This window comes from Ambystoma mexicanum, chromosome 12 (genome assembly GCF_040938575.1).
Source record: "Ambystoma mexicanum isolate Mex_15411 chromosome 12, UKY_AmexF1_1, whole genome shotgun sequence".
NCBI classification, from domain to species: domain Eukaryota; kingdom Metazoa; phylum Chordata; class Amphibia; order Caudata; family Ambystomatidae; genus Ambystoma; species Ambystoma mexicanum.
Genome location: NC_090936.1, coordinates 919,624,656 through 919,637,964, shown reverse-complemented (window position 1 = coordinate 919,637,964; position 13,309 = coordinate 919,624,656). Strand labels below are relative to the sequence as shown.

Below are 13,309 nucleotides of genomic sequence, written 5' to 3'. Positions count from 1 at the left end.
TGTGAATTCAAAATAGAATGTGTTGTTATGCTTCTCAAGTCCCGACGGGGGATCCCTGGTCTGGTCTCAATTGTTCAAGTATAGAGTGACTGAGTCCATGCCTCCTGCTCTAGAGGGCGAAGAAGGGATATTAGCAAATAATTAAACGTAATACACTATCCTTGGCTAATTCATACGTGGCAGAATGCCTAGAGGTTGAACCGAAAGAAAAAGGAGTAGTAGTAATAAGCTGACAACTCCCAGATCCAAAGATGAAGGTATAATGAAATGAATGTATAAGATCTTTGTGACTGCCCTGGAGTGATGGGCATTAAGGTAACCTCACCTATAATGCTAAGCGTCACTATCCAAATGCCGAAAACCGCATTAGGGTTTAGAAAAAGTTTAAAGCCGATCCAAGTCTGTAGCACACACAGTGCGTAGAGTTTCGTGCGTTGTTGAACACAATGATTCTGTTATCCAAATATTCACAAGGTAATATGCATGTTTAAGACTTATACATACCAAGATAATCGTGCTTCAGTCACTGGATAAAAGTTAGTGATGAAACATGTTAAGTAAATTAAACGTACCGCAGACAACGGAAAACATCCTAATTTCAAACAGGGTACAACTGCAGAAAATACTGCTGGGCGTGATCACAACAATGAGAGTATGAGAGAGAAAACTCTTAGGCGCAAGAGCGGTGTGTGATGTCTCTAGGGAGAATGAGAACGGAGTTTGTAACCATTTTAGTGTCCTGATATGGTCTCAATCAGTAAAGAAAGGGAAATGTCAAGAGTATTACCGATGAAGGCGTTTGCACAAGGGGACAGTCTACTCAGCGTTCCGAGCAGCGCATCTGTCACCCAGGTAACCGCCAGCGCCATCTTGAACAGATTTAAGTAGCTGAGCCTCATTCTGAGAATGAGTGTACTCGCTTGTCACTATGGAAACAATGGGTGCCATCCTAGTTAGGTTAAGTCGATCATAGTAAACGCTAGACCTGCACTTGGTACAAATAGCCTTACATAAGAGTCAGTTACAGAGTTTATTAGAAAATACATACAGTATCAGGTACCAAAATCCTGAGTGTTCAATCACCGTCGAGAGGATTAATGGATATTGAAATAAAAACAGATACTAACTCCACAACAGAGCACGTGATGATACAGAATAAAGTGAAGTGATTCGGTCAAATACAAAAGGTCCGATCGATAATCCCTTAGGTTGGAAATTGAATGAATAAAAAGCAAAAGTTGTGCAATAAGTGGAACAAAAGAAATTGATGAGAGGGAGAAGACTCAAGATCACAATCGATGAGAGAGCCAAGAGCTCTAGAAAGTGGGTTGTCCAATCCTAGCAGTGGTGATAAATGTTATCAATTCATGGTGGATTAAACCGGAATGACTCACGCTTGGCTAATGCAGTATGGCTTGAGTTCATGTTTATGTAAAGGAGTCATGTATATTATATTCCCTCTAATACGTTTATTCTATTGAGGAACATGTACAGTACATGATATACAGTTGTCCTTAAAGTGAAAGTTAACAGTACAAATCACAAATTCGATGGGTGGAATTGAATAACCCAGAATAGTCACAAGAATTCACTTGGAATTGGCAACAGTGTAAAAATCAATTGCAATAGATGGAACTGGATCACAAACGATTCACTAGAAATCTCAAAATGTAGATAAGTACATTCATTATAAGCTAACATTGCTAATAAATGATCGATAGCGTTGTGGTAGATCCCAGTGTGGTTATGGAACTAAGTACATGGAATTACATAAAAAGCAATTTAGTGAAACATCTTCATTAAGGCCCTTTGGTTATACGGTATCCAACAAATGGATCCAATATAGTTCCTTCTGAAGAAGGAGGACCTGATAGTTGCCACCCCTTGATGTGCGTTTCACCAGCTAATGGAACCTAAAGCTAGGGAAAAAGAGATACCCCTTTTTTTCTTCTGGAAGAGAGATGGAGCAGTGGGAGTTTTCGAGATGCGAGTTTTATGATAGGGACCGGAAAGGAGGACATTGTAGCATAATTGGAGAAAGCATAGGGAGAGGTGAGTAGGAAGAGCAGCAGGAGCTAATGCATTGGAGGGGAGTACTGCAGTGTGGAGCGGCAGCACAGTAATGAGCAAATCAGGTGCAGCAGGGAGGAAGGCAAAAGCAAAGGTTCATAGGCTAAGAGGCCAAAAGGCTGGTTAATGGCTGGTCTTCACCGTTCACTGTTTCACCCTTTACTGGGACTCCTCTGGCTGGAGGCCCTTAGAGAGTTTTGAAGTGAAGAAACATGCTCTCGTCACCTGACCACCTAGTCCATCAATGGTTGGTCTCTGATTTTGTCCTTGGTAATGCTGAGATGAGGTGATTTCTTCTTCAGCTGGACACTTTTTTTTTATTGTGGCATATATAGTGAAGGCGAGCGTCCCCAGATAGCACGATCCTCCCCACAATGAGAAACAATAATGGACTCTTCCAAGATGGGAATAAGGCTAAGACAAAGTGCGGGTGAGCTTAATGGGAGTTTATATAAATCAGAATAGGGCATGCAAAGGACTCTGCAAACTCCGAGAGCGCTCTGTCTGACAATAGCAAAGACAGGCGTATATATTTACAAAATGCGTCATAAGAACCTACACACTATAGGGGGCACGAGTTTGTGGGGATTGGGTGGCGACAACTAACTATAGGTGCAGCTGTGATGTGGTTTGCCGTGGTTGGTGGACCTCACTGGTTACCCACGTGGGCCGGGGCGGGCAGGTCAGCTGGGCTCATCCGGGCGGTGTTGTTGTGCCAGCCGTGACCAGTGTCAGTGATGAACGTCTTTCTTGGCTTTCTGCCCTAAGGCCACGCACACCGCATTCATTCAATATTGCAATATTATCTTCCCCGGTAAATCTTCCAATAGGCTATTCTACAGGTTAATGCAACACAGGAGGAATGCACCTAGAGTGGGGTCTTTTGGTGATACATCAATACATGGTTACCATCGTCCTGTTGAACGGCTATCATAGGTCGCAAGGTTGGGTCTCAGGGCAAGGGGCGAGCTGTCCAAGTTATCATGTCTCGTTAGAAGTCATTATGAATGTGTTCCTACAGTGTTGCTATAATATTGGGTGTCCTAATTTTACACGGGGTGAGCTGGTGGGTCGTGGAGCCTAAGAAAGGGCACCTTCGGGCCTGCGTTTATGGCCGGGGTTTACTGCTGGGTTGTAAATAATTCAGGTGGCTGGCCACGGCCCTGGGAGCTGCGGGGGAACGTGAATGCTTGAAGCGGCTCCAGCCGAATTGGGGGAGGTTAGGCAGAGCAGCTCAGGCCTCTGCTTTCCGTTTGGCAGGCTTCAATGGGGAGGAAGGGGGGAATGGCCTTGGATATGCCCACAATGGTATTTTCCTTGTGTGTTGCAGATTATGTGAAAGAGGCAAAAACATTCATATAATGTACAATACTCATTGATGCTTTTCAACGCTTACATTTTCTATATTGTTAGTGCCTTTACATGGCCATTTCAAATGTGTTAACTATACCCATTTTGCAATTGATATCTATATGTTAAGTATTTAACAAACACAACATCTTGTTACATTTCTATACATGCACGGTAAGCGAGGTAGTAGTAAGGTTGGTGGAGCACGCAGGAATAACTGGCCAATGAGACTGATGGCAGTGACACATGGTGAGCTTGGACATTCAAATATATTTTGTGCATTTTCGTGCACACTTTACATGAGCTCCCAATGTGGTTGCACTTGTCTTCCTTTGCACTCTAGCAGCATTAGTTCAGTTATGGCATAGGACCTTGGAGTGCATTCTTCTCGGTGAAACATATAACATAAAAACCCCGGGACACTTTTGCCATTTGCGCATAGCTACGGGGATGTGGGTACTTCAACCAGAATGCCATATAAACACACATTCTGCCATCTTCCTGGAGGTTACATGTTTTAATCAAAAAGGTCCTGAAGAGAAGAGTTTCATCACTGCGGAAGGTGAATGTTACAGTGTTTGCATCTAGCACTAGCTCATGTCCGTCTGTTCGTGGGAACAGGCTCTCAGCGGATCTGCCAGGGAGCTGCGGCCGCGGGGACAAGTGACACTCTCCAAGGGTGGGGGCCGCGCTGCGGCGCACAGGGCTCATGCCATTTTGATTTCACAAAATGGTTTCCAGGGCCTAGCTTAATACAGCATGTTTGGTCAATGTCTTCAGCCAGTGGTCCACCCGCCACCTGGGCCCTGGTGGCAGGGGGAACCCCCGACGAGCCATGGACTTCACAAGGGGGAGAGGCTGCAGGGGAGGGGGGTCTCTTGGACCAATCCTCCCATACAATAGTTTACAAGAAACCTTACACAACATAAATAACATTAAAAGAATTCATTAAAAAAAAACAATCCCACATAAAACTACAAGAAAGCAGAACAATTCATATACAAAAGAAAAAAGAAAAAAAACGCAATATACATTCATTTAATACTAAACTATTCCACAGAATCTCATCTCAATAAACCAGCATTGCATAGTTCCAAGTTTTTCTTATCCAATTCTGAATTAAGGAAAATCAGGAAAGAATTCAAAGTTTAAACCAAAGAGACACCATTACCCCACATGCACCTGCACCAAAACAGGTTCCTGGACACTTCTGAGGTGGCAACAAACTGCTCCTTGAAACACAACATGTTCTGCCTCAAAATAAGAACATTCAACAACCAAATGCCTTAATGTTTCCAAGGAGTTTGGTGCTCCACAGAACCTGTACTTGTTATCGGATGTGCGAGTACCATCCAAAGCAATGGGCTCCCCTCAATGCCTGAGTCTCTCGTAAACAGGCAATTGGTTGAGCCTAAAAGCATGTAGGTTGTGCGTATGATTGAACAAGGAAATCGCTGGAGATAAATCGGTAAACATTCTCTTGCATGAATAAAGTTATAATAATCCTTGTAGGTGGTATAAGAGGAAATGCAGTCGACTGTCTCAATCCAATCATTCCTAAACAGGTTTTTTAAATATACCCTGTCCTTTACACCAGATCTGCCGAACCATTTCACCACCACCATCCCCCCTCTCAACACATACATGAAATTTGACCCGTCTTAATTGCTCATTCAACATGGTGTTCAGTAGCTCATTTTTTGTTAGGAATCTAGACATTGGGCCTCATTGCAAGTTGGCCGGTGCAGAAATAAGGTGCCAGAAACAACGTATACTGGCACTTTTCCAGACCAGCCAACTACAAGTTTGCCAGTAGAGTGGATGATTTACCTCCAGCTCTGAGCTGTAGGTATATCTGCCACCCTACCGGCAATGAACTGCCAGTTTTAACGGCCCGGTAACACCAGCAAACCCTCCATAGATACTGGTGTGACTCCATGTATTGGGGATTTACCACCGTTTCCGCCACTTGGAATCTGATGGTAATTCTGGCAGACCAAGTGGCGGAAATGGTATTACAGTTTGCTGGTATTCCCACGGCAAACACATAATGAGCCTCATTGTCTTTTTTTTGGGCAGATGCTTATAGATGGCATAATGATGTAATTGTAGAAAAAAGTAGCATTAATAGTACTTACTAGTCGTAGTATCTGTTGTTTTCTGTATGATGTATGATGGATGATGGACAATGGCTAACATTTATTACTGAATTCCACCAGTGAGAGAAATCAATGCATGTCCCCTTCACTAAATCTTCCATTGGAAACCTAGCTGCTATTAATATGTATATAACTATTGTTTCAGATTTTTTATCTTTCCTTTTGATTTACAGAAGTAGTAAAAGAGAGACTGAGTAAACGAGGCGTTCGGACGATAACAGGATTAGGAAAACACTTCAGGCAACTGGACAAAAAAGAAACTGGATTTCTAAGTAGGGAGGAGTACAAAAATGCTTTGAAACACTTCCACTTAGAAATTCCTGAAAAGGTAAGTTTATTTGGAAGCCATTTTGAAATGAAGTGTGATATAAAAAAATGGTGAAAGAAAGGCACTCAAAATATATAGGGGCGTGGCCACATGTTTAACAGAAGCCTAAAAGCACTGACCTAGGTGTAGGGCTGATGCCATGATCGCACCATGTGCTGAATATAGATAAGTGTTGGAACTTGCACAATACGTATAAATGCATTGAGAAGGTTGAAGCTGGTCCTATTGCCACATCATATGCCCCCTTAAGGAATTAGGATCTTGCAGGTCAACATCTGCTGTTGTGAGGCACAGATGGTGTGAATTGTGGCCATTGTTCAGATGTCATGGTGTCTGGAATTGCTACGTTTGGGGGTAATATGCAGTTTTTGCCTGTGCGCAATACATTTGTGTTTCTTACCTCAGCTAGGCCTATATTGGTTTCATTTTTTTGTTTGTTGGCGCACATTGTGCTAGCACAGTGTGCATGCACCATATGACACACAGAAACATGTACATAGGGTTCATATAAACAGAACAAATTTAAGTGTAATTTGTGGCTTTTGCAGATTTCAACCATCTACTTCGTGAATCACCTCTCTAAAACGCTCTTTGCCACTTTTCTTACTATGTTCTTGTGAATCCAATCCTAATGTGCCTTCAGTGATCTAATGCCATCCATCGATCTCAGTATGTAGGACGGTATAAAAAATAATCACATTAGACACCAAAGGTGGATCAGTATTAAGCAGGGACATCAATTTACTAAAATGTCAAGAGTAGCTGAAGTGACCTTACACCTCAGATGAAATCACACAGAATGTACTTTCACATGACCTGTATAGCCTTACAGGGAGTGGCATCACATGCCATTTGACCTTCATGACATCACATGATGTGACACTACAGATTGAATCAATGCTGAAATAAGCTCAAGGTAAAACCAGAAAAAGATAATATAGCAGCCCAAGACTATTTTGTAAACCAACCTTAGTATAACTAGGTTTGTCTTGATATGCTATGAATGGGGTCATCGTGTGACCAGGATACATTAAAGGAGGCCAACAAGAATGGGCCAGAGAGTTCGTGGATTGAAACAGCCTGAATTTTAAGGTCTTCCTCAAGACCACAGATGTGTGTCGGAAGGGAGGCTTACTTGGCCAACTATGTTGAATGCAGCTAAAATTTTGCATACTATTGCATACTATTGAACGCCCCTGCATGCTCACACCGGAGAGAATACAACCCGCTAGGCCCAAGTCAATCTTGTAAAGATAACTAGTTTAATCTCACACGCAGATGAGAGCAACAGCAAAGAACTCTGCTGCTAAGAACGTTCTGCCTAAAAGTAGTACAAGTGGAATCTTATAAAGGAAAACATTGTCATCACTGATGAAAAGCATAACATTAATGTAGAAAATGCAGTATTGGACAGCCATGCCATAATGAGGAGAACCTTACTGACTCATATTTGAGAAGTGGATCTTCCCCACTTGGAATTTTGTGTTTGAACAATGAAAATCAAATCAAATTTAACACAAAAAACAAATTGCTCTAGAAACACAACTGCTTCCCTTTGGTTGTCATTAACATTTACATTTTAGTTTCCTAAGTACTACGGAAGCATCGAATGAAATCTTCTATCAATTTGCAGCTTCCCGCTCCATTGACAAGTACATAAAAACATTTACAGTCTGGGTATGATTTGCTTTACTTTCCACAGGTATTTCATCCGGCATTATAGTGCTGCTCATTCTGTTTTTCTGGAAAGCTGATTTGAGGACAAGAGTGGGTTTGTGTTCTGAAAAAGAAGACCATCATATTTGTGGCTATTTATTATATGTAGTTGGCATGACATATTGTGTAGAGTCTTTCAATGAAAAATGTGTCATTACTGAGCTTTGATTGACCCTTTTTTGCGCTGTCACATTGTTTCATATTATTCTGCGTAGACCTTTTCTGTCACATTGAAACATTGATAAATCAGTATCTAATTAAGTTTCAACACAAAGTAAATACTTTTTTTAACTTTAACATTATTGTGAAATACAGTCTAAGAAAATATTTTCTTTAATATATATAATAAGCTATCTGTTATTAATTATTTCTAGGTGTTTGACACTTTATGGCTCATGTTGGAAGACAACTGTGATAATAAAGTTGAATATGGAGATTTCACTCGTGCCTTAATTGGAGAAATGAATGAGTACCGAAAAACGTTTGTGAGAAAGGTAATGTGTTGTTTAAAAACCATCACATTTGTAACAAGAAACTGTGAAACATAAATTGACCTGAAATATGTCATATGACTATGGCCTTTTTCTTTTTCAGTGATCTTTGATTCTCTGGAAACTAAAACTGATTTTATATGTACCTTTGGACAAAGGAAATAATAACTATTTTGTTAATTGGACCAGCTGGACAATGAAAATATGCCATCTTTATTTCATTGTAGTGTTTGTAAGGGTAACAAAATACTTGAATGTCCGACTGTATAGTTCTTGCTAGAAGAGCAGATGGTTTTTCATTCTTGAGTCCTATCATCAGTGTATTAAGTACATCCTGGGAGGGGTTGACTATAAAGAGATAGACACTGTTTGACCTAGTCCAAAATACTTTTATTTAAATAATAAAATGGGAGGGTGAAATTCCTCACTATCCTTAGCTTTATGAGGGGTTTGCCCGCCTCAATACAACTACTTAATGTGACTGTCGTCAGAATGTCTAAATAAATGTCCACAGTCCTGTGTCCAAACCCTATTCTAACCCTCACACACAACAAACTATTATCTGGAAAATGAGTGTATGGTTGGTTGTTTTCATGCAGCCTTGCTTTCCTCCTATGATTTTGTTTAACAAAATATTTCTTAGGTAAATCAGAGTACCACTGCCCTTTTATAGTGCCAAGGTGACAATCAACATGCTTGGTCTTTCCTGTTCTTTTTTCTATAAGGAACCGTGGTGCTTCACTCTTAAAACCTAATATGATAAGAAATTCTTCTCCTATTTCATCCACTATTTAGGAAGTATGATTCTTCGCTCTTATTGTGGATTTTTAACCTGCCAGGGTGACAATCCTCATCCATGGTATGTCCTTCCATCTTCCGTAAAGTATACCTTTTTGGTTTCCACTGATGTCTATTGAAGTTTCTTTATCAGCCCAAGTCTTTATCCGTTTAAGAATAGCCTCCTCATTGTGTAATTTGCTCCCACAGCCCTGTTATACATGAGGAATTGTTTGTCTGATGGTTTTCTTTGGGTTTCGGCATTTTTTTAATTTACTTTCTCCCAACTCCTTGTGTTAATTCCCAAGGTTTCCTGGGGTGAAGAAGAGGGGTGGGCCAGGATGGGCGTTTTCTCCTAACAAGGTCTCCTTTCACCCAGAAACCTATCAAACGTTTTTCCTGTTAGTCAACCACTTACTCCCTTTTCACCCAGTACTTGCCAGTGTCTTACCTTTGTGGCTCTCCGCTCAGTTTACCAGCGCTTCCCAGCTTGGCAGCCTGGCTCTCAGGGACTTGGTATTTCTTCTGGCTTCCTTGGCACCAGCTGGCAAACTCGTTGTTTCTCTTTGACGTTTCTTCCTTTAGCGAAGCCGCAGGAAATGAGTGTGGCGGGGCACTTCCTCTGGGTGCCGGTACACCGCTCTCTGCTGCCACCAGCTCCCGGTTAGTTCATGAAGATGTTCCATGCACTGATGCCTGTTTGACGGTGCTCCGTGGGGCCGTTGCTTGTAACCCTGGCTCGTGTCGGTAATGTTCTGAGAAGCTGTGAGCCTCTAGGGTCGTCCTCCTTATCTCGCTGTGACTTTCTGTGTCAGCATTTTGAGTGTCTCTGTGCGTTCTACGGGCCAATAAACATTGTACTCCTGCCACTACTGTAGTATTGCTTAAGGTTCCTCTGCACCTTCAATCCTCTGCTCCTCCTCGAACCATGCAACCCTGTACTCCTTCTTATATTATGTGTGTATTCTTAATTGCCATAGACGAGGGATTAAAGTCCTGTCCTTGATATCCAGTTGTTCTTTCCTCTGGCTGTGGCCTTCTCGTCTCAGTGTTACTATAGTCCCAAATAACAGGGTTAGCTTTGCAGAGGTACATATAGCCATAGGGTATCTGAACTCTTTCTTCATAAGGTTTAGAGGGGACTTTTAGTAGTTTCCTGTGTTTTGGTATTGGAGTGATGTTCTTTCACCTTGGTTACAGGGACGATATCTTCTGATTCGTAACACTCTGTATTGTGAACCGAGTAGCATGTTGCCATCCGTAGGATTCCTAAGCCAAGAAAGTTTAGTATCCATAAGGAAGTCACTGTCTAGAAGTGGAATACAGGCTAAAGACTTCTATGAACTAGAACAGAGATACTAAAGCATTCCAATCTCACACAGATTTATCTTCTTATAAATGTTTCCCTGGTGCAAGTCTGGTTTTGGAAACATTTCAAGTGATCACAGAGTGAATTGCCACTCCACATTGGAATTGTTGGTGCACATGACTCTGGATGTGATTTTGTGGGTGATATATATTAGCCGGCTGTGCCTCTTGATCTCATTTGCTAATTCACATGCTCTGACACAGCTTTGGAATGCCACTGCTGTGTATTAATTTGACCTGCTTCATGTCACCCCCTTAGGCCTTTTTCCTTCATTCTTACAAAGTTTCTGGGATGGCTTTTTTGATAAGACCCAAACCAGTACTACATTTGGTGCTTTGTGCCGGATTACCAAAGAATGTGGCTTTTGCAATCTATACACATTACGGTCGATCACTCCGCTCGGCTGCCAAGGCTTGCCTCCAGCAACCTAAATACAAGCTGAAAAGTTTTGGGGGCACTTCATTTGACGTGCAAGCCCCACAGGTTTGGAATGCACTCCCCCTTGATCTGGGAAAGACAAGAAATCAAGACACACCTTTTTAATGTGGCATAATACTACCTGTTTGATCCTCTGCTCCTCCCTCCAGTTTTGTCTTTTATGGGCACCCTGAGACCTATGGGTGAGCAGCGTGTTATAAAAATAAATAAATAAAAATAAATAAGACTGTGTGTGAAGCCGAATGAGAGTCCGGGAAGAGCCATAACCCTTGGATGTTGTGAAGAATATAAGAAGGCGTGTCTCGGGACTCACACCCATGTGAAGACTACCAACTGTGACAAATGTGAGGATGACATCCCTTCTGCCCTAAGGGGAGACCTCTCCCATTGGGCAAGGAAGGTGCGCCTACAGTACAGTAGTCCCCCTGGGTGTGGTGCACAGGGGGTTGATCACATGGCAGATGTGGGACAACCATCTCCTAGGAACGCAGCATACCTCCGCTTTAGTACACCCTCTCTCTTTGCCATAGTCAAACTCTCCTTCCTTAATTCCATTTAGTGCCAATATATTGTGTTATAAAGTTAGCCAACCTAGTATGCTGGACCTGACTAAATCACCAGAATGCTTTCCATATTGTTCTAATGTAAGTAATGTGAAGATGATGATGACAAGGGAGAATGCAGATTACTTAAGAGAACCACTATAGTGCACAAGATAAGAGGGTCTGGGACCCTGAAAGCAACAGAGAGAGAAAGAGAGAGTTTTATGCTTGGAAAGAGACTAAACCAAGCCAGCAGGAGACATTGGTGCGAGTCTGCAAGAAAAGTATACCAAGCACATACAATTATTTAGTGCAAGTCTGGGACCTGCACCCATTTGAGAATCTAACAATAAGGTGAATGTCATGCATGCTGGACGTGGTCCTACCTCCTACGCTCATAGAACAGCTAGACCGTTCTATTCCAAATGGCGGTTGTTCGATACGTTGCCGGGAAAACGACGTTTGCACTTTTCACGTCGCTAACTTCACGTGTATTCTGCTTCGTCACGTGAACTACGGCATTACGTATTTAAGCAGCGTGGAAACTTCACTCGCTGCTTCTGATCGAATCATTTGGCGTTGTGTAGCTGAACCTCCGGTCTGCATCCTTGCAGGTTACTACAGCTACTTTTTGGGCCTTCTATAGCGTGTTTTCCGCCACACGCTGATTCTTGGAGCTGTTTGGTCGCGTGTAAATCCACACGCGCACGTTGTCTTCAAACGCTGCTGGCCTGGACTGCGTGAATCCTGCTCGCGTGTAAATCCACACGCGCACGCTATCTTCAAGCGCTGCTGGTCTGGGCTGCGTGAATCCTGTTTGCGTGTAAATCCACACGCGCACGCTATCTTCAAGCGCTGCTGGTCTGGGCTGCGTGAATCCTGTTCGCGTGTAAATCCACACGCGCACACTATCTTCAAGCGCTGCTGGCCTGGACTGCGTGAATCCTGCTCGCGTGTAAATCCACACGCGCACGCTATCTTCAAGCGCTGCTGGCCTGGACTGCGTGAATCCTGCTCGCGTGTAAATCCACACGCGCACGCTATCTTCAAGCGCTGCTGGCCTGGACTGCGTGAATCCTGCTCGCGTGTAAATCCACACGCACACGCTCTTTTCTTCGCGGCTGTACAGAACCGCGTGTACTTGTTTATACAAGTGAACAGTACTTTGGACGCTATCCTGTGGTGCATCAACCCGGTATCTAGCGTGAGCCTCGTTCCGTTCGGGTTAAGTCTCCCTTACTAATCTTCCCTTCCTTGTCGTTTGTTCTACTTTGGATTCCTCAAGAGACTCTGCTGGATTCATCTGCCGTAGACTCAAGGTCAGTGTGTGCATTCATGACATTCTCTATTCCATCATACCCAGGTTGGGGCAGTTATTCATGATACTTTATTTTGTTCTAGGTTGACTTCCTATACCTTACCCACGCCCTTTCCAGTGACCCATCACACTGCCTGTTTTACCAGTCAGAGAGTTGTATCATTTGGAAGGTCTTAACTTGACTTCACAACTATCAAAACGCGTGAACAGGGATCCGGAAGACCCTACCACCTGTATCCTTTTAAGTACCGTATCCTTTTCAGTTAACACTTTGGTGCTCTCTGACAGTGAAGTCCAGAGATCAATGAAAGGAAGAGACTATACATTATACATTCCTGGGGTGTGTTTGGCAGGAGAGTAATCCCCTGACTGATTGAACACTGTGTTGTGTTTGGTAATATTTGACAAAGTAAAGGAAACCATAGAAGGAGCTGACAAGCTCCTAACTTGTGAAGTGGAACGAGAAGACATCCAGGGGCAACCAAACCCTGGTCTGTTGAATATTACTTAAGGGAAAAGGAACATTTGTTTTCTTTATTTACAACTCGAGACATTGGGAACTTTCTGTTGGCAGGAGCTGTCATTATCACTTCAGTTGAGGATATAGCATCCTTGCACATTAGATTTAGGTTATTAGTGTTGGGGTCAGAGCAAGGCTTTTGGCACAACAGGGACTGATTATGGAGGGGTGTGGCTAGCCACCATAAACTAGGTCGTCCTCAAAGCTAGCTCCTGCCGTATCCTTCATGAG

At 42.8% G+C, this 13,309-nt stretch overlaps 1 protein-coding gene across 10 annotated transcripts in view; it reads left to right on the top strand.

Annotated features, from left to right (window-relative positions):
- The window catches only part of CAPS2 (calcyphosine 2), a 1,666,464-nt gene that overhangs the window by 1,495,195 nt on the left and 157,960 nt on the right, over positions 1–13,309 (top strand). For all 10 annotated transcript variants that reach the window (XM_069629404.1, XM_069629399.1, XM_069629401.1 and 7 more), the window contains 2 exons: positions 5,753–5,907; positions 7,998–8,117. In XM_069629404.1, the coding sequence (XP_069485505.1) occupies positions 5,753–5,907; positions 7,998–8,117 (275 nt within the window). The remainder of the gene's footprint in view (positions 1–5,752; positions 5,908–7,997; positions 8,118–13,309) is intronic.